Source organism: Numenius arquata, chromosome 2 (assembly GCF_964106895.1).
Source record: "Numenius arquata chromosome 2, bNumArq3.hap1.1, whole genome shotgun sequence".
NCBI classification, from domain to species: Eukaryota; Metazoa; Chordata; class Aves; order Charadriiformes; family Scolopacidae; genus Numenius; species Numenius arquata.
Window position 1 is genome coordinate 89,399,332 of NC_133577.1, and position 22,867 is coordinate 89,422,198.

The window sequence follows — 22,867 nt, forward strand, 5'->3', positions numbered from 1 at the left end:
AATGTATACCTCATTGATACAAACTGCTGTTCTTGTTGCACGTTATTCATACCCACTAACTTCAGGCACTTAGTATAAGAGTATGGCTCTCCATATAATCAGTGGATACAGGTAAATGTCTCAAAAGTGTGATTCAGGTCACTTAATTTAGGGAATAATTGCATACTTCCTAGACACCACTCATTAAGAACCTGCAGACTCTGGTCTTGAATAAAGAATTCAAAATTTGGTCTGTTAATCAAGAGAACACATGAAAGAAACGTCCTTGATAATGGAAGCTTCCAGTGGCAGGACCTTCAGTACAGAAAACGAGACGTAGTAAAATGAGTAGGATCTATATCTTCATATCATGCTAAGAATACAATAGGTTACAAAAAAAGTAAACAAATTATTTTACAGGAAAAATATTTTTAAAGAAGGAGGTAAAAGAAACTCAGAAAGCATGCAAAGCAAGATCCTATGTCTTCTTGGGAGTGACTGAAAGGAAGAGACAGAATGGAAATAAGCCCAGCCTTGTGACTCACAGCTGTTACTTCCATATTTTCAGGGTTCTGAAGTCTAGTATAAATCTAAGTTACAAAAGAGTTTTGCAGAAAACCATACAGAACACAAACACTTGTCTATAATACTGTATCTTCATAAACATGTTATTTTCACATTTTTCAAGAAGTTTTATGCACCCTGCACTTTGCTTTCTGAGGGAGGTAAAAAAGCAGGATGATTGGTCAAGCCTGAGGTTGAATTAATGTACAAATGGGACTCAGTCAATCCATTTTGGCTACCACAGCATAGTTATTGGGCTTGTTTTCTAAGAAAGATTTTTCTCCGTTGTTTCTGACTCATTTTCTGCACTGTAATGGCTCTGCAGCACATACTGGGTGTGAATTAGGATGTCTCATGGCATTGTGGATAAGCCATTGCGAGAATTAATGTCACCATAGCCTGAAGATGCCGATAAATGGGAATTGGCATGCTGAGATCAAGACAGGTGGCATCATGGAATAAATACACTCACTACTTTCTAGGCATTCAACTGGGAAAACAATCACATGAGCAAACACTGCAGAAGAAAAGACCACTGTCAGGTCTTCTGAAGTCCTGTCCCTCAAAAAGATCCTCTTGGATTATTTCTGGCAAAAAAGGCTTGGGTTCCTTTGAGTGAAAGCCACCCTCTCTGGATGTCAATGCGGATTTTACTGACTTCATTTTGGCTATGGTATCCATGCTGCCAGATCAATACACACTACTTGAAATATTTGGGGGCACCTAACACTAAAAAGCTTGTTCTTCAGTATTTTGTCTCCATAAGGGCAAGGCTGTTTACTGTTCAACAGCTAAAATCATAAAGTGAAATAGTCTAAGAAAACCATTATATGTTGAAGTTTGGTTAGGTGCAATTGCAGCTCTCAGTATTATATTACTGTATAACGCCCTGATATTTCACTTCTATTAATACATGAACATTAATCAGAATATTCTGATTAAGTTAGTACATAAACCCAATGTAAAAGAAAGGGCTATGTAAAGGAAAAACAAACATACAGAGAAGTCAGGGGGCTGACTGAAGGCCAGAGTAAGTCAGTAGCAGAGCCAAGAATATACTACTCATACTCCAGGGTGTAGTACATATACCTCATCCCAAATCTCCTATTTCACCTAACAGACACATTCATTGTAAGCCAAAAATCTTTCACTAGTGACAGTGTTTCAGTCTGATGCAATGAGAGCTACTAAATCTCCTTCTCCACAAATGCTATGTGACCTAATAAAATCTTCAGACCACTGTAACAATTATTCTCCAAGCAATAAGGCTAAATTTTAGTAATTTTTCAGTGCTGCTGTTCATGACTGGAATGATTACGTCTATTCCTTTCTTCAGCCCACAGGCTGAGCTTAAGCAAGAATTTTTTTGTACCAATGCATTAAATTCAGAGCAAATAAATCAGCAGCTATCATAGTGTTTCTGGACCTGGGTGTTTGAGGCGCTTTCTTTTTCCCTAGAGAAAAAAGTAGTGGGAGAAATCAGGGACATGGGAGAGTCTACAAAGCTATAAAGATGATGGGAATATCTCATAAAAACACTGGTGCTAGTAGTCATTCAGTTGCACCAACAGAAATCTGGAGTAAGAGCACTTAAACAAGTTTGGAATGGAGCATTAAGAACTTAAAGTGTGGGCACTGCACTGAGATGATGCAAGAGCCCACATGAAGTTTCATGAGGTACCAATCATTTTAGCAACACTTAGAAAATAAGACATCAAAAATACATACTGCTTTCATATACTTTTGATATGCTGACATTTATACAAAAAGGAAATAAAATTAGCAAGTTATTTTTATGTGCTTATCAATTTTAAACTTGAGCTTTCTAGTACAGTTTGACTTAATATTTTAACTACAGAAAGAATGTGCCCTCCTCCACCCTCCCCCCAAATATATACCCAACCAAAAAAAAATACCCAATCAATTTAGTTCAGCCTCTTGATGTGTGTATCAAAGCTACTACATATAAATCTCAGCTGAGGAGCCAGAGCTGTCAGAAGACTATATGTATCAGAGCTTTAGACTAGGTGTGTCCAAATAGCAAAATAAACCTACCGCAAGTGACAATCCAGAACAGTCATGAGACACAACATAGACAAGGAGGACATAGAAGGAAGAAATAAAAATTAAAATATCCACACACAAAAATTAGTAAAAACCATGGAGAAATGACCTTTTTACAGTAGTACATTCATTAATGGTTTGCCTCCCCTAGAAGGAATCTAATCCTCCCAGTGGGCCTTGGTGGAGTTGTATGCTCTACTTGAAACAGTAATCATTGCCTGCAACAGAAACGGGTTTCAGGACGAAAAACCTAAGCTTATTTCCAGTTCTTCTCCCACTTTACCTTAACTAAACTTGCTCATAATCGCTATTATTTCATAAACAGTTTCTCATTTGAAATATCATACTAGAAGTAGTGTTCAGGAAAGTGGACATTTGGAAGCACAAATCTTCTAACGAAGACCAAAATTTTATTCCACTTTCTGTAACATCTAGCTATCATGTATGACTATGGATCTGACTGAGTCTCTGTGTCAAAAGGATCTTAAACTACGTCAAGCTATATGGCTCTGTAATGATTTGGCACGGATGTGCAGGTCAGCATGAGTACATGTAGGTCTAAAGTTCTCTTTGACAAACAAAACCAGACCGAGGTGGAAATTATATTTCCAGAGGCTGATACTTTCAATTTACCAAATGCTACTCCCTTTCAAGTTTTGTGTGCCCAGGGAACTACGATCTTGCAAGATGCCAAGTGCCCACCAACTGCTATTATGCACTCTCAGCTGAAGGCAGCAGGTAATTAGCACTTGCAGGTTCAGGCCTAACAATAACTGAACTAAGCATTTTGGGTTTTTTGACAACATTTCAGATCTTTGCTATCGTATGTTGCCCTTTATAATGGCATTAGATTTACATCTTGATCTTCAATTACTTTTTTTTAACGTTAAAATTTGCTTTCTCTGAAGAGCTAAAAGGCATTTTTGTTTTTCCCTTTTCTGTTTTATGCCACAGACCCTAAAGCGGTTCAACTCTCTTAACTGAAATATTCTACACTTAGCATTGCATTGAGTTCAGCTAGGTATATTAAAACTTGCACTGATAATTCAAGAATAAACTGTCAAACCAAACAATTAGTCATACTGGAAAAAAAAAAAAAAAGTAAAAGGAAAAGACAGCTAAGATTTTGAAAATTAGGAATTAAGTTGGAAAAAAGCTACTGAATGCCAAGGACTTAAAATCTGTACACTAGAAGACTGCTAAGTATGAGTTTAAGGGGCTAATTTAAGCAGCTTGTTTTTGAAATCCCAGATAGTGAAGAGGAAACTTGGCTGGAGAGTTGGTGATGCATCCACTTATTAAAGGTCTAACATTGACATTTCTCAACTGAGAATCTACCCTCCTTAGGTTTAACTGCGCAAAAAGAAAACATATTGGTTAAATTAAAAAATATTTGGGCAAAAGTATATTTGAATAACCATAGAGAATATTTTGAATGTAATCTTCTTAAAATACCTATCTTTGCAACATTTCAATGTTTGAGCTCTCTTTGTAGACAAGATATTAATGATTCAGCTTTTTATCAAATTTTCCCATGAAAGAGATAGAAATGAAACTCAGTATTAATTACATAATATAATTTTGCAGTTAAAATATTTATTTTCCAAGAATCCATGGTCATTTATCCAGGTCCTAATGAGTATAATTAAAAAAACTTAATATTATATTGTAAATACAACAATGGTCTTACACAATATGGAACAAATTCCACATAAATAGCAATCAACAAATTGCACATTTTTTGTCCTACAAGAAAGTATTAGGTTTGTTATCATTGGTAGAACACAAAAAACATCTCAAGGAATTTTTCCACAAGCATAATCAAACAGTTCTTCCAAATTATTCTTGGTTCAATGGGAAGAAGTTTGCTAACAGTAGCCCAAGGTAAACCAACAACTGATGATCTGATTTTCCATGCATTGCTGAGGGGGAAATATCTCACAATTACTTAGTATTAATAGCCAAGAACAAAGTCTATAAATCAAATACAGGAAATCTACGAATGCTAAATCAAAGTGTTTAAAGAAAAGGGGTTTGTTTCACATTCATCATATGGAGAAAACAAAATCAGCACAAATTCTTTTTCACGGGAGACCTCAAAATTTCTGCTCTATTGTTTTTTGAGCTCGGCCTCACTAATCTTCCCAACCTTGGAATAGCTGCATCTATATTAGTGATTTTGTGTACTGATGAGGTTCTTTTCAGGTGTGAATTTGTCTTGTGTTCGTGCAATCCACCCCAGTACACCAGTGTGGCACATGAAGCACCTTCTCTCCAGGTGGAACCGAGGTTGAAGCTGTGCACCAGAGCACTAACTACAGTGCTCCACTTGCAATATGGATGCAAGGGTCTCCAGTCATTCACTCTTTGTGCCTCTGCAGGACTCTCTTAGTTGCGGTAAGGCAATCTGGGATGGTTGTAGAGAAATTCATTTTGTATTGCCTACTAGCATGTAGACACATGAGTATACCTAGGATGGGCAACTGGTGTGAACTTCATTAGCTGTAAGCATGCAATGTGTACTTATGGTCTGAGAATCAAAATAAATTGTGTTAGATCAAGTCAAGGCTTACTTTGATGGTGTAATGTATTGACTAGAACAGTTAACTACTGTCCAATGAATCAAGATTTTGGTAGTGGCTATTATAATTGAGTAGCATGAACAGGAATATAACAACTGGATCTTCACTTATTTTCTTGCCATACTGTCTACTGAGCAACTACAACAAAGAACTGTCCTTCTGTCTGATAATGGAAACTGGAAATAGCTCTGATAGCTCTGTACCTTTGAAGCTCATCCATTATTTTCCTCTCCTTATCTGAGCTCCTTTCAGACTTCACTCGGGTGATCCAGTTGCACTTAGTTATCAGACTTCTAAGGCTTCCTCATCCCCTCTCCTGATTTTGCTCTTCCTCCATCATGTCTTACGTGCCTGGAGAAGCATGCTAACTTGTTCGAGGACTCTTAGGACTGCCTGATGAGCCACAGTAGTGGCTGCTCCATCACTGTACAGTGTCATATCACCACTTATTCTAGATTGACCATTGGCTTCTTAGCTACTGTGCTCTGGGCTTCTCTTCTTGGATCTTGTTCCCGATCAGCTGGCCATAGTCCTTGGGTTCGCAGTTTTGGCTTGTACTTCTAATCAACCTGCCTTCAGCCCAGCTTTCTTCATACACTAGATTCCAACTTGTGGAAGGAACTGCTCATTCCTGACCATAGTTTTATCCTCTCTCTTTGTCTAGATAAACACTCGTGGACTGCTCTGTCTTAACCTTACCAGGGGTCTTGGAAGCACAGACTTCACCATGCAATATCTTTACAGTTATTGGTTCCTACTGAACAGGTTCTGCAAAGCAGTTCTCTAAGCCTCTTCAGTACTTTATGTTTGAAAAATACCACGCTTTATTTTCTTAAATTAAGAAATCTGGGAACACAGTGAGGACACACGAATACTTCACGTTTATGTCCTCATTCTTCTGCTTATTCTCAACAGTTTGCTTCAGGAAGGACAATATAAAAAGCCTATTAAAAAAAAAAATCTTTTTTTTTTTTTCAGGAACAAATTAATCAAGTTTGTGTCCCTGAGGATTAGGTCCTTTTGTTCCTCTTGCATGAAGCAGATCTGAAGGACAAGTTTTTCTGCCCTTATGAAAATGATGCTGCTCAAAGGGCATTATGCTAATCTTTTCCTCCAAGTTATTCAGTTGACTTACAGTTACAAGTATGGCCTGTTATCTTTAACCTCCTCTTCTCTACTACAAAATGAATTCTCCCAACATCATTGTGTTGAAATGCTTCCTTACTGGTTGTTTTCCCTTGCTTCTATGCGTCTCATTTTTTCTTCTGTACTATTGTTTCTTTCTCTGCTGAAACTTTGCTTTTGTGTAAAAAGAGATTTAGAGTTCAGAGCTACTTTTGTTTATCATGTAAGCTCAGAAATACTTCTAGAAAGATATACACTGTACTAAGTCCTGGTCAAAGTCTTGAAAAAGGACAGTGAAAATTGCACACAATTGCTTCATTTTTGGGACAACCAAGACGCCCTCAATCAACTTGCCCCTTACAGATGAGTCATTATATGCCCACTCTTTTTTTTTTTTTTTTTTTTTTCCAGAGTGGGGAAATTGGCTGACTGCTTGATAAAGTGATGCCACACCCAGATTCATCTTTTGTGATACCACCGAGAAGATGCTTCAGACCCCTCTTCACAGAGCCACTACCGAGGCAACAAGCAGAACTTTTTGTAGAAAAATCCTACAGAAACCTTCAAATGCAACTCAGGTGTTCAAGAAAAGGAGAGATACTTTACCTGGTCTTTCATGGTTTTCCCTAAATCTTTAACATCTTTCATGTTAATAGCATTCTTCCCTCCCTTCTCCTTTCCCTTCTTCTTGTTCTTCTTTTTGAACAAGCATTTCTTACAGAGACAAAAGCAGCAGGTAAGGATTAATAGGACTGCAACTATGGCTATGGCTATTAAGGCCCAAGGTGGCACTGAAAGAGAAAAAGAAACACACACAAAAAGAAGGTGGTAAATTGTTAGTAGGGTTAAATTTAGAAACGAGCACATTTCTCTCACAGCTAAGCCCTTTTCAACGAAACTGCCTTGCAGAAATACCTGAAATCCTTTCTAAAATATCCTGTCATCATTTGTATATTTCTCCCAACTGAGCATTTGCACACACAACGCCAATTTAACACGTCTATCTATTTACATGCCCTGTGACACGTATCAAACTCACTTGCAGCTATTTTGATTAATCAACCATCCGAAACAGTATGTCCAAAATATTTACACTGTGCAAATCTGTAAAATTCTCGGCACATTTAGGCATTTACTTGCTTCTTTCTTTAATCACCTCGCCAACCCACCTGGCATTGTGGCTGAATCGGGTGGAACTGACTGGAACTTCCCTTTTCCGGAACGGCATTCGATGCAAGCAGTCAGCTCTAATGAACAGCCCTTCTCCTCTGCCCACTGCTGCACTTGACAGGCTCACAGACTCCTTGCAACAAATGCAGGTCAAGGTCACCAGTAAAGGCTGACCAAGGACAAAGAACTATCCAATCCAAGGGCATTTGTCCTGTTTGTCATCATACCCTAACGCTAGTGAAGTTTCAGTACATGGCTATATTGTTACCTATACTTTCCTATAAAGAAAAGTGTATGTTCTGTTTATTCATTCAGTCCAGGATACTGGACGCGGCTGAAGCATGAATAAATAACAGAGAAAACTTACTGTGATAAAACGTTCTTGTTAAAGATCAGAATTTTGGGAAAAAACGGAATTAAGATGACACTTAAACACAAGTACTCCAGAATGGAACTATCTTCATACAAATCAGCTTTAATGACCACTGATCCTCACATTTAACCAGAGCACCTGATGAAACTTTAAATCTTGTAAACTGTCCTTTTCTAAAAATCTCGACATGCACTCAGTCTATCAGGCCTGCAAGATACTCTCTCAGTGCACTACCTAAAGGTCTCTAATATGATACAGAGCAAAACTGAAGAGTGAATCAAATTTGACATGTTGACGTCAGTGAATCACAGAAGGGAATGGACAGTATAAATAGAGAAAATTAATTGCTTAAAGGAGTTAAGCAGAGTGTGAAGCATGGTCACAGGAACTTCCACTACAAATTACCGTTCAGGAAGAGGACAAAGCACCTACACGTTCCTTACTTTAAATTTAATGACCATATTTCTAGCTTTATTCAAATGTCCTTGGTGACAGACACAAAAATAATGCAGGAAAATAGTCAAACAATAATTTCTGTAATACTTTTGTGCCTCCACATGTTCATTAAATGCAGCTGCTATAAAAGGGAAGCTGTACCATATGTAGAACAAATGAGAACTGATTACTAAACAAATGAATGTTAAAAGATAAACAGTGAACAGATTAACAGCTGTTTATGGCACGTCTTTTATGGAGTCAGCAGCAGCAATTTTGCAGTTAAACTTGCATTAGATATGCACTTATCCCAACTTAAAATCTGTATTTCATGCATTAATGATTCCATTTTGTCTTCGAGTCTGGTGTGGTAGCACTTTGTGGCACAACTGACTCTCCTACAAATTTTTAATTCTTTTTCATCCAGCATTCACCAATATAAAACCATCAGCTTTCACAGACAATGTGTGTTCTTCTCGAATTCTAAACTTCACGTGTACTTGATCTGTTAGACACTTAGCATCTGAAAGGGTATTTTCAAAACACTATACTTTATATCTGAGCTATATCTTATATATATATAAGTTATATATATATATATATAACTTATATATATATAAGTTATGTCAATATGAAATGAATGCTGTGCCCAAATTTATCAGCTATTTTTTGCTGCCTTGTCAGCAGTGCTTGAAGCGTGATTCCAGCGAATATGGGGAGCGGCAAGAACATGGGATGGGGTTCTGCCAGCAGGATGGCACTGTGGGAGGAAAGAGAGGAGGGACACATCAAATGCAAATAAGCTGGGAGAACCACGGAATTGAGGAGACAGGGAATGTGGGCGTTAATAGGATATATGCATATGCATCCTACCAATGAAAAAGCATGTGTAGGTAGTAGAAGTCAGGTGCCTTTGTGCTGCAACTGTTGTGTAAAGTGGTATTCTGGCACTGCTGCCTCAGTTCTCTGGAGCATGAACAATGTAGGGTGCCTTGGGGAGCATTTGAAACACTTGCAGATACCTCAGCTTTTTTTTTTTTTTTATAATGCATTGTCTGCTCTCATCTGTTTGTAATTTAATTTCACCCAATAGCTCTTGTGATACAATTAAATGTTCATCAAATTAATATCTAAGACAACAAGAATTATGCAGAATTCCATATTTATCTCTTCAAAGAAAATACGTTTCCTTTTTTATTAAAGAAGCATCAGCAATAAAGGGAAAAAATGGGGTAACTCAAAATCTGGGCATTTACAAAATAACCTCAACATTCAAGTCTGAAAAAGCAAAAAGGAATGGATTTTTCTCTCAATAAAAGTGTACTATCCCTGTCAAGGAGACAGCTCATCCGAACACTGCCATTGACAGAGATTGCCCAATCACACATTGATGGCAGTGAGTGTGCATGTTAGATTTAAGACAAGTGAAACTTAATCACTGGCTTTAAAGCTTTTGTTTCCTTTCAAAAGCATTATTTACATAATTTTAAATGTTAATCATTTTAGACAATAGAGAAGAATTTCCAAAATTACTAAAGACTTTGAGGGTTTTCATATTTGTGCTCCCCAAGTTGTTGCACTGCCAGAGCTGAACTCCAGAAAAAGATAAGTTTCTAAAAATTAGTTTTCTATAGAGTCGTCTCAAGGTGGACAGGCCAGAATGAAACAACTGAAGTCACTAATCACTTTGGAAGACTGAAGTCCACAACCTGTAATTTTTCAGCCTTTTTACCAACTGTGAATAATATCTACAAAAGCCTTACTGACAGTATATGAACATTCTTGGTTTTGCACAGTGGCTCACTTTAGAGGTTCATACTGGCTAATTCCAGTTAGACTTTCCCACACATGTGCAAGATTTTCAAATAATTTCATTTTTCTAGTGTTTAAAAGGACAACAGGTTGAAGACTACCTCCACCTATATTAAATCAGTTTTATCAGCTTTAGTAGGAGAGTTTGAAATCTCAGGAGGTCTTCAGACATGATCTATTGAACAAAAGACATTTGTGGCAGATGAAGGAGGGTGGGTGACATTAAAAATGCAAATCCTGACCAAGTGGTCGAGGTGTTAGTGAGCCAGAAGCTTATTGTACAACCTGTCTTACCCAACGCCTGCACAAGGGGGTGCTTTGAAACAAGCAATACTTACCTATGCAATCAAGGAAAAGCTATTGGTTTAAGGATAATTAATACGTGTGTAAACTTTCTGGTATTTCAGTGCTATTTTCTTTGTTCTGCTCCTGTGGGCAAATACAGAATACTTGTTTTGAAGAAGCTCTCAGGAATCACTACATGATTTGGTGATTCTACAAGGCTCTTAAAGACAAATCTATAGGACGGGATCTGCCGAGTAGCATAGTTAGTAAATAAGGTCTTGAATTAGTCTTATTGATCCAATCCAAACAGGGTATGCTCCAGGATTTTACTAGAAATGCAGGAATGAAGCCTATCTGTAAAAGGAGAGCGTAGAGAAAATGAAATGCATGGCTTACTCCTGAGTAATAGCAGGGCACTGAGAAGAGTAAGCTCTAGGATTGTGTTGATAATGGAGGCATTTTGGGTACCCATTTTGCATCTTTCACTCATACTGAACATCAGTCAGACATAGATGTAGATAAAGGAGTTGTGAGCTATCTCATCCCTGTCTGTTACTTCCTACCACTAATGCCAGCCAGGGTTGTGTGTGTACTCTGGGTCATTTGGTGCATTTGTAGCATTTCACAAATACAGCAGCTGTGGTGCACTTACATTACCATTTTAGTTTGGGCTTAGGAGTGCATTTATGAAGCAAATCTCCAGACCATACTCATATACTATGCTTGGACTCACGTTAGGCAGCAGTCTTGGAGGGCATGATGGACTGAATTGGAATATACGCTCCAACAGCTCACCAAACAGTGCTCTAACTGCAAATGGCACTTGGCCCACAGGAGCAAACCTAAACCGAAGCATTACCCCCACAGCGTTTGCAGTGTGGGGCTGGGTCCTCAGGACCGACTGCTTCACTCCACTGATACACTTCTACTGCGCTGCACAAAATACAGCTTGTGTCCCAACCTGTCATTAAATCTTGTTCCACTGAATATGCTAGATTCAAAGGAAAGGATGAGCTACAAATTATGTCCTTTATACAAAGATACCCTTACTTGGCCTTATGCAAAATGCTTGGAGAGGTACAGGCCTTGGGTCTAAAATTGACATTCCAGTAAGGTGGTCTAAAATTATCAAATGCCTTGGAGAACATTTGACTCCAGAGGAAAGACAGTAAGAGAGAAGTCACAAAATGTGTAACAGCGTCAAAGTGCTACAGTCTGTAAAACAGAATAAAATCCTTCATCCTAATCATTTTCTTCCCCTTCTGTTTGCAATGTCCGACGAAACTTTATTAACTTAGAACCCAAAGAGAGGGAAGGTCAAGGAAGAGCTGAAGAGAGGAGCTGAATTAAAAAGTGAAGACTTCCATACCAAAAATGCTGTCCACTGACAATGCCCAATTAAGCAATTAAGCCACCCCATTTAAACTGTGACAGCAAAGGACTGTCGGATGATGGCAGCTTCCATATTATTCTGCAAAGGAGGCCCATGGCATGTCGGAATTGATAAATAAATATTAATAATCTATGTTCACAGGGGGCATAATACTTAACAAGAAGCTGCAACTGCCAAATAGTTGCATGTGAAGATGTGAAGCACACTGCATGAATATAAAACTCTGGTAGCCTGAACTTGGGTGCGCTGGCAGTTTTCAGTTACTAAACCATAGTTTTATCTTAGCTTTTTGCACTTAGTGTCTAATCAGAAAGCAAACCGCATATTTAGCCATATTCAGACTTTCTGTATAGAAACTCCACAGGGGCCGCGTTCTGGGAATCAATTTGACTTTCATTAGAAGTTACTTAAAGAAAAAGAAAATGTACTGAGAGCAAGGACCCAGATAGTAGATACCATTATTCACAGCTGAAGGAATACAAAGGTGATCAATACAAAGAAGAGGAAATGCTGATATATGGTAAAATGATTTGTAAAAGAGGAAGAGAAAAACTGCAAATACATGCAAATACCGATGATTTAAATACTAGCCTTCAGGCTTATACAGCTACATTTCTACCCCAAACACTCTTATGTATGATGTCTTGCTTTAATAGCATGTTTACAAAACATTAATTTCACTTTCTTACATCTATCACAGATTTTTTATGTGATTCACGTTAATGACTCTAACCCATCACCTTTGACCTATCACTAGAAGAAACCATCACTACACACTGGTACTGTGTCCAGTTTTGGGCCCCCTACCACAAGAGGGACATTGAGGTGCTGGAGCGGGTCCAGAGAAGGGCAACGAAGCTGGTGAGGGGTCTGGAGCACAAGTCTTACGAGGAGAGGCTGAGGGAGCTGGGGTTGTTCAGCCTGGGGAAGAGGAGACTGAGGGGAGACCTTATTGTTCTGTACAAGTACCTGAAAGGAGGCTGTAGAGAGACGGGGGTCGGTCTCTTCTCCCAAGTCACAGATGATAGGACAAGGGGTAATGGCTTCAAGTTGCGCCAGGGGAAGTTCAGGTTGGATATTAGGAAACATTTCTTTACTGAAAGGGTTATCAGGCATTGGAATGGGCTGCCCAGGGAGGTGGTGGAGTCACCATCCCTGGAGGTATTTAAGAAACGTGTAGACATGGTTCTTCAGGGCATGCTCTAGTGTCCAAGATTACTGGTTTGTGGTGGGGTGCTGTGTGGGTGGGTGATGGTTTTTGGTTTGGTTGTTGTTGTTGTGTGTTCAGGTGGTGGGTGGTGGTTTTGTTTGTGGTTTTTTGTTTTTTTTTTTTTTTTTTTTTTCACTGTTGGTTGGACTCGATGATCTCTGAGGTCCCTTCCAACCACTGCGATTCTGATTCTGATTCTGATTCTGATTCTGATTCTGATTCTGATTCTGATACATATCTTAACGAATGGTCTCATGCTGACATCTCCCGCCCCTGCGCCCCCCTCTATTTTTTGAGCATGTGCAGTTGCTTAAGACTATCTCCATGAATAGTTTATGGAAGTTACTGAAGCTTTAACTGAGCTAAGAGATGTGTGTTTTGACAGTGAAAGTTTCCCACATGCAAAACAGTCTGTGAAAGTGCACTGATCAGATTGGCTTCCCTCATTGAATATACTCCTGCCTGTAGCTTCTTTGTTAGACATTTTATGCAAAATTATGCCAACTTTGTATGACTGAACATTCCAGTCTTTGCAAATAAACTGACATTGAATTTAGCAGTAATGCAAGATATGGCTACAAATTTAGCCAAGGTACTTGGGCTGCTTAAGAACCTGATGTACCTATAGTATGCCCCCAAAGCTGAAAGTCAAAATGCATAAAATGGCTAAAATATTTACCTGAAGGTGAACCCACACCTACTGTTAGAATTTGCAGGTCATTTATGTTTAGTATTGCTGGTAGTAATTCACCTTTAAGGGCATGCGACAGGTTCTCTGTCATGGTAAAACACATCTACCCAACAGCATATCTTCTTTCTCCAGAGCAGAACTATTTCTGTCTCTGTTGCTATCTCTCTCTCCTTTCCGATGTGTTTTGCTCCCTCTCTCCCCCAGCTCCTCGCTGCTCAGTCTCATCAGTCCTTCCACCCCTCATCTCTCGGAACACATGGGGAGAAAGCAAAGCAGGGGAGTTTCCAGGTGAAATGGGATGGTGAGGCAGCCAGAGCAAGGAAGCTAAGCTGCTGAGATGTCTCCTGCTTGAAGGAATTACCTCAGAGAGATTGCAAAGGCCTTCAAGCTCGAACGTCAGGTTTCATCTGTATAAATATTAAAATGAAAATAGCTCCTCTGTTAACCTGCCCATTCCCCTCCCTCATCAAAATGAACCAGAATATGAGCCAAAGAGAGTTAACACAGATCTCCCCTTTGCTGGCTGTGTCACTGCCAGTTGGGGCCACTCTCCTGGGCTACCAGCCCTCCTGCCTGCTCCTGCCTCCCTCTTGCTCCATCAAATACAGCTGTTTCTTCCACTGCCCTCCATGAAGGGATGCTATTCCTTCACTCGGCATGCAACAGCCCAGAGGAAGAACCAGCAGCCCAGCTCCCTGCTGCACAGTGTGTCGCCTGTGAAGGGCCACAACACTGGCCAGGGTGAAAAATAAAACAGACTCCCCTTTCCGGCAAAACCTCTACATCACTTACTACAGAAAACAGAGTAGGAAAAGGAAAGACTTTAGTGGAAGATGCTTTCTAATCAAGCAGGTAATATTTTTAGACTGATGCTTCCTATCAGTTCATATATCTGCTGCCATAAAGCTTTTAAAATAAAATAAATGAATTCAGACTCTAGATAATTGCCAGAGAGAGCACTGGGCACACTGAGCAGCTGGGGAAGATGAAGAAAGCTGGAGCCTCTAAGCAGACCTGGAAGCCAGACAGGTTTGCTGAAGGCTTTCCAAAAACACTATGTACCAACACCAGCTGAGGCCATATACTTTCCTGAGAAGGGACAAAACAACCCATGGGGCTAATATTCAACTCTGATGAACAAATCTGTAGAAGTTTGAGATGACTGCTTTCCATCATGTGGACAATTGTATTTAGTGGTTAAAACACATATCACTTTTCCTGTGACATACACAATATGTTGCACTTCAAACTTCAATTGATAGACTGAAGGAAAGAAAAACAGTTAAAGAAAAACAGTTAAAAATAAAGTCGTCCTCTGACTTGGAACTGCAATTTTCAGAGTGACAGTCATATCAATCCCAGGACTCAGAAATCAAGAGAATAAGACTCAAAAGTAACGAAGTTGATGGGAAAAATCAATTATGCCTATGTATATTTGACTTTCTTAGTGGATTTCATTCATTGTATGCAACGAACACTGGTTTTTGTTTTAACTTCCTTCTCAGTTTTTGAACACTTGGGAATGTATTTGTGTCACATTTTCAAGGTTTGCCCTGAAAATATGAGGAACAGGGTTGTATTTCAATTTTCAAAACAGGAATCTCATTTCTTGCACACCAGAATTAGTCATGCATAGTACATGCTGAATGTTATAGGTTCCAAAACTAGGTAAAAACCTCCATTGCCAAGGAAGGAAAAACTAATTTAGCACATTTTTTGACAAAATATGATGCAGGGGTAAAGTCCTTTAAAAAAAGGAACTGAATTTTGATTTCTGACAAGATGAACTTAGAGAAACTATTATCTGTCTGTAAGCCAATGGCCTGCTAACATATACAAACTTAACACAGGATGCTATTACACAATGGCTTAGGGTTTAAAGAAGAACAGCTGCTACTAAAAGAATTAGCAACCATTGGAGCAATACACAAAGTTCCCACTGAAAGTAATAACCAGTTTGATTCCTTGCTGAGATTTAATATTCATTTAGAAGGTCTCAAATAAAAATGGCTCGTATATAGCACTTTTCATCAGTAGATCACAAAGTGTCTTAGGAGGTAGGCAATAAGAGCTGAACCACAGAGATGCAGACATTAATACATACAGAAAAAAATTACTTTGGTTAGCAACATATAGAAGACACCGTGGGAGCATTGGTCTACATTGCTGACTAGTGTGGTGCACAGGAAACTACAGGGGTTTCATTTGCTGTGAGCATGTTTCCAGGACCACAAGTCCCTGCTGTGTCTTTGCCAGCAGCAAGGTTCATGCGAGCTGCAGGTCCTAGGCGTGCACCCCTCAGGTATAGGGAGCTAAGTGCCGGAGGATGCCATGTGCATGTTGCAACTGAGTGCACCAGATAGCAGCCTGGGGTGCAGTGTCAACCTCAGATCCCACCAGAGGAGGCACCTCAAGTGCCAGCCTGGTGTGTGTACATGCTGTGTGGCTCCTGGTACTATAGAGGCAACACAAACTCACATCCAGAAGGAACCCCTCCAGCACACTAAATCACTAGTGTTGAGCACCCTGTGTGACACCAGAGCCAAGCATACATTAGATGTGTCCCAGGTCCCCATTGCCAGGCCCCTCAAGGCTGTAATCTTTCTGGCACATCTGACTTGCACCTCAGTTACTGCAGCACCAGGAGCCTCACTCAGCCCATAGGGCACCTCCTTCACTCTGCTTCTTCCCAAGCAGCAAGTCAGAGGACAGCTTCCAGATTTTCTCCATGGCTGTCTCATACAAAACAGAGATGCTGCTGAAAGGACTGAAACACTGCATTTCCTACCCTGGTGTGGAACAGTTACTGTCAGCAGGATAATTACTGTCCCACAGAGAGCGTAATGACATGCTGTGCTCTGAAAATGTTCCGGGCTTGAAGAGCGTTTGGGACCTTAAAACTTAATTTTGTTTATCCCCATAGAGATGTAGCATAAACCAAGAGACTTAAGTTTCATTTGTCATGATGTGCTACTTTGATAATAATTTTTCACTTATTTAAAGCTTTAAAAATGATCTTTTTTTTCTCTTTGACTCCTGCCATTTTATTATCCCACCAGCAATATTGTATCCAGAGTCCATACACTCAGAAAAATCACTGAAGTATGGGATAGCATTGAGTAAACAGAATTTACTCCTCATATACACCAAACTGATGAACTTGCCCATTCAAACAATCCTCCTGTTCCTCAGCCTTGTTGCCAGTTCAGATTTTCATTTGCCACCTTATTACATTTTTTGGTGAAATTCTCAGTGAAATTTACTGTGTCTCCATGTGAAATAAGACCAAATGTCAAAATGTGAAGTATTTCTAACTTGTAAATAACCAAACTCTTTCTGTTTGTAAAAAAGTATGACACCATTTCCCCTAGGACTTGATCTTTTGCCTCTATCCATTACACAGCCCGGTAGAGCCATAGTATTGACTTTGAACAGATACTAAGCAGGTTCATACATCTGCTTTTATCCAGCCCTTGAAAAGGCCTGGGATGAACTTGTTTTTCCCCTCTGATAGGTGAGATAAAGACAGGTTAAAAAAACTCACCTACAGCATTGAACATACTAAATATATATATGCATTATATATATATGCTTTATATATATATGCACTGTATCTGTCATCCACGTATTCAAGAAACATGTCTTCTGCAGTTAAGAATCATGGGAACAATTAATTTTTAAAACTGATTAATACTTTCAGACATAAAAGCCTTTGTTGGTGTTTCTCATTTTTTAAAAATTGTTTCAACAGGAAACCATTTGCATACTAAGTATGGTACACGGTGAGAAAGGCTAATTTCTAATAGGTTCAGGAACTTTTTTATATGTTCAATGTCTAGAATGTTTTTAAAAAAATAATTGCATAGCTGTAGTAGTGATAAATCAATTATAAAAACAATCAAGGAGCAAACCAAAAATAATCTCCTTCTTCCAGCTAGAATTAAAGCTTTTTAAAAAAATACATTTTCACTGTATGTTAGGCCAATTGCAGTACATAGACAGTAACTGCTCATATGAGAAGCCATATTTCTTTCTGTGACAGGAATGTATCTGTAAAAGCATATTTCTGTTGCTGGGCAATAGCATATACCCAATGAAGTAAACTGAATATCTGCATTTCTTGATCTGCTATTTTAAATGTAGAGATAAAACTTTGAACAGATTCTTTCATTAAATATTATCATTATTAATAGACACTCATTTGTGTGTGGGTAGTGCCTAAAGGCACCGACTCAGAAGAAATGCCTCACCAGATTAGACAGTGCACACAGATGAAATAAAAAGACAGTCTCGCCTGAGAGGCTTTACAGCATTAAGGTCCCAAGTCTGTGTGGTGGGGATGTGCCCATCTTGGTCTAACTGACTGCTCACAAGAGCTGTGCCCTTGTCCACCCATCAGCCCATGAGAATGCACCAGGCTTGTACACTACCAGATCCAGTCTGCCCAGGCACATTGCCTAGTGCTCCCTTGTGCACAGCCCTTGCTAAATACCCCTTCTATCACCTCAACAAGATCCTCCTAGGATTGTGTCCACCTAGGACATGAACGCCCTCTTTCTGGAGGGAACCCAGGCAGCCAGCTTGGCAGCTCCATAACTCACCAGCGGCCAAGGTTATGGCCTAGACAGGGCCTTGAAACAAAGGATGCAGAAAACCAAGAGATTCTTTGGCTGGGATCCTCCAAAACAAGTGCCTGAGCTAACTGTGTTATTGAGGCAACAGCAGTTAGCCCCAGACAAACCAGATTTCAACCATGGCTCGCTCTGGTGTTCCAGGTGACAGCTTTTAGCAGGAATGCCCCAAATAAAAATTTGTTACATTCAATAATTCTTTAGACCGCATAATCTTGTCTATTTTTTGCAAAAATGGTTGTATGGCAAGCACTTTCATGCTGAACCCTCAGTGTGAGACGAAATTCTCTATCCTTAGTCACCATGACTGAAACATCCTACATGGTCTGTCACCTTTGTTTCTAGGGTGTCTGTAACACCAAGAATGGCCTTGTTATATCTATGTGCAGTTGTTGGCAGGCATTACCAGCATGAGCCATGCGCATGTTCACAGGGATCGTCAATAAGATACACTTTGTTGGTCCAGTGTCCTCTCAAATATGGATGCAAGTGGACATTAGGGTTGCTAGGTAATCCTGGTCTTGGTGCATGGCCAGCAATGCCTGATCAGGTGCACCATATGTAGGCAAGGGCTCATACCATGTGTCAGTCCTAGAGTGCACCAGAGTAGAGCGCTGGCATTGAGACTGTGCTGTTCCACCCCCGGCTGGCTCTGTTCACCTCAGTGGGACTAAGCGAGTCTGGTTGTGGCTGTACATATGCATTTTTCCAAGAAACCTCCAATTTTCTATTGATTCAATTGTGCAGGGATTTGCGGGAGACCATTCCTGGTGGACACCTCTATTCTTGCTGTGGCACTCTGCTCAGCTCAGGAAAGGGCACAGAGTGAACCATCAATGCTGCAGGTGTTTGGAGAACGTTATATGGGTGACACTGGTTTGAGGAATTGGGGGCATAATGGTGTGGGCTCTGCTGCACTGGTATACGATGAACATCTGGCAGGCGAGGGCAGCTGAGGCGAGTTGTTCTGCCAGACTGCCTGTGGGGTGTGAGCTGAAGGACTGAATGGTCCCAGGCTTGCCCCAGGCATTCAAACTAAAATGCTTTCAAGTCCTCTGTCTATTAAGCAGAGGTGCTGGTCAGGATATTTATTCCAGCTTTGCAAACTTTGAAGAGTAGGTACCAACAGCCCAGCTATCCCAGCCTCATCCTAGTGCTGGGATGGAAAGAAAGACCCATTCTCATGGCATGCCTCACCTTTGCCTCAACAAGCACCACAAAAGGTAACTCCCCTCACTTCTTCCCTGCCAAGCCAAACTTCCCAAGAAAGCACCACTGGTATGAATATGCACAACAGCTTCTGCAGCAGTCTGCTCTGTTCCGCCAGCACACAGTTGTCACTATGAAGATGTGTATCAGAAGATATTATAGAGATTATTCACTGACTGTATGCAACTCAAGTCCCTTGGACAAAATCTTGTTTTCACCTGCTATTTAAAAAAATAGCAGGCTTTGACCTTTCTCTTTTTAAGTGTTCAGTTCTATTTTAAAAGACTGAAGCAAAGAATCTAAATACGGGTTGTGCCCTTGCCTAGTATTTTGACCTCCTTTATTCTGCAAGAAGCTATCAAGGCTGCAACCCACATATCAGTAGTGGCCTTTGTAGAAAGAAATCTATTTCCAAGGTACGGTTAAGGTTAATAGCCATGTTGCTCTTCTTTTTCAGAAGCTCATTTAGCAGCACTATTATGATGAGGATGATGATGATTGATTACTAACTTCTGCCTTTTTGCACAAAAGCACCATTCCTGATTGGCTAACTAGAAATGCTGTAATGGTCATTAACTTTGTTGCAGGAACCACTGCCAAAGTGATAAATAGATTTGGTTTACATTAGCTACTGGCCTAAAAGCATCATTTGACCTCATTAATAGATCTAATCAAATCTGGAGTTATGCTTCCTAAGAAGGAAGACTATCCTTTTTAGGGCAAGAACTCTGAGGCTTTTTCTGGTCTCCATAAACAGAGAAGTTGAAATTTTGTCCCATTGAGGTATGGTCACAATTCTCTCCAAAATGCTTTGTGCAAATGCTAGGCATTCTAGTTTTCCTTACTTCTTGTTCACTCTGGAAGAGATTAAAACTGCTCCTAGGAGGCATTAGTACAAGCACCTGTACAAGCCCAGGGAAGCTGTGTGTCATGGTTTCAGCTGGGACAGAATTAATCTTCTTTCTAATGGTTGCTGTGTTTCAGATTTGGTATGAAAGGAATGTCAATAATCCATATTGTTTTAGTTGTTGCCAGGTGATGTTTATATTTTTCAAGGACTTTTTTCAGCTTCCCATAAGAGCTGAGAAGGAGCCTAGACAGAATGATGGAATTGCCACTGGAATATTCCATACCATAGGCATCATGTTCGGTATATATAAGGGGGGTTGGCCCGGGGGCACATGCTTGTGATCACTGCTCGGGACAGTGCCAATTCACTTGGTGGTGAGAATGACTTGTGTCATTTTTATTATTATTGTTATTGTCCTTTTCTGTTATTGTATCTATTAAACTCCCTTTATCTCAACCCATGAGGTTTTTCCCTTTCCCTTTCCTCTCCTTTTCTCCCTGCTCTTCTGGGGGGAGGGAGGAAACTGCAGGAGCAGCTGCGTGGTCCTACCTGCTGGCTGGGGTTAAACCATGACACTGTGTTTCTTCGAAAAGTGGTTACTTTGCTGAAGGAATTAAGAACACAACCTTTACATATACATGTCTGGAATTTCATGTTAGTACACTGAAATCTACATCAAAATTATACAGTTGATGTACAGATATGGTTCTTCAGTTCTGTGGAATGAAACAGCTGCAGGCTGCATTTGATCTCCTAATCCACAATTCCTACATACTACCTACAATTTGTTTCTTGTTTCCTTCCTCTCTACTTCTGTAAGGTACAAGTAAAACACACTCCTCACTGTTGCTGGGCTTCTCACTTTGCCTACCTAGCAATGTTAGAAGTTATTAATTTAGCATGCCTGGAATATGTTTTCTCTCATGTTGTGCTTCAGTCTTCTGCTAATTAGCCTGAATAGTTAATTTACAAGAGCTCTAGTCAAGCCCTACATTCAGCTAGACCATGAGTGTGTGTTACAGCTGTAACCCAAAGTTGATAGTTTTGGTTTAGGGGATGATGTGGATCTGAAAGAAGCCTGGAAAGGACTGTTTTATAAGCACACATATCATCCTGAAGGACAGCACAAAATGTTCTCGCACGGTGTGCATTAATACAGGCAGTCTGTCCTGATGCTTTCTTTGTCCTGTTAATCTTATTTGCTATCAGGAAAAGCTACTACTATCAGTTAGTCTCTTAAGACAGCAACTCTCCCTAAAAATCTCATCTAGTACTTTTATCGCTCCCTTTATTTTTTTTTTAAACCTGACATAAAGTAGAGGTGAAGTATGACTCTGCAAGCTTTGGGACAGAGGAGGAACCATGAAAAAGAAGACTCCTTAAATTAACTTCTGTATTTTATTTGGTGATTGTTGCTTATTCTAAACTTTAGCAATGTTGAGAATGGGAACCGGAAATCTGTTCTCCCCTCTCACTTTGGCCTACAATTTGAATTATTTCCTACTTCATTCCTACATATTTCCATGACTTCAGCATGAGTTAGAAGTGCTGTCATACATTAGAGCTTCCAGCTTGATGAAGGAATGTAATATATGTCTCTCTGTTTCCTGGAGGAGCACTCTAACTTTCAGATTAATATATAAAAAGTGGTGAGTGTGCTACCAGCATAGCATTAGAAGACTCAGCCTTGTTCTACTCCTACCCCCTTTCCCCAAAAAGAAGGGCTGTAGGCATCTGTCCTTCGAAAGTGAATTTTCATTCCCCAGAGTTATGTGCACAGGTGAACCAGTCTGATGCTCTGAGACATGTGCTAAGGGTTTCACATGAAAACCCTTCGTTTGAAACCCCTGCATCCGGCTTGCTGCTGGACAGCCAGCCTGGGAGGATTTTCATCGTTCTGAGACCCCTTGACTTCCAACTGTGCTGAGTTTGAAGCCCAGCCTGAATACTGAATGCAGGCTGCAAGCTTTTCTCAAATTCAGTCAGTCATTTTTCCTGGGTATGACAGAAAGAAATAAATCCCCTCTCTCAGTACCAGAGTCCACCTTTGATTATCTGCAGTAGGTGTCAGTTTTGCCTTAGACTGCCCACAAGAAAACCAGACACATTCTAGGCGCTTACATTCCTTATGGGATCTAATTGTATGAGCTCAATTCACAGAAAGAGCATCGTTTTCCTCCATCTCCTTCTGTAGTGTCCTATTGACACTGAGTGCGCTCAGCACAGATTGATCCTACAGGTACGTCCAGGCCAGACTTTCTCCACTAAGTGAAGCATTCCTATAAGGGCATATTGAAAACTCAATGCTGAAATGCCACCGGCTTCTTCTATTCATTGGGAAGAGAATAGGAAACAGAACCTTACGCCAGCTCTGAAAATCAATTATTAGGCATTCTTGTTTGACCTTGCTGCAGTAAATGGTCATCAGGGTCTGACTCAAAAGTTCTACACTAGACTTGGATCTACAGTCCTCTGGTTGAACACTCCATGTTAA

General features: G+C 40.0%; 1 protein-coding gene across 2 annotated transcripts in view; it reads right to left on the minus strand.

Annotated features, from left to right (window-relative positions):
* Positions 1–22,867, minus strand: part of SYT1 (synaptotagmin 1) — a 131,083-nt gene that overhangs the window by 89,003 nt on the left and 19,213 nt on the right. For both annotated transcript variants that reach the window (XM_074167946.1, XM_074167945.1), the window contains exon 2: positions 6,921–7,105. In XM_074167946.1, coding sequence (XP_074024047.1) covers positions 6,921–7,105 — 185 coding nt within the window. The remainder of the gene's footprint in view (positions 1–6,920; positions 7,106–22,867) is intronic.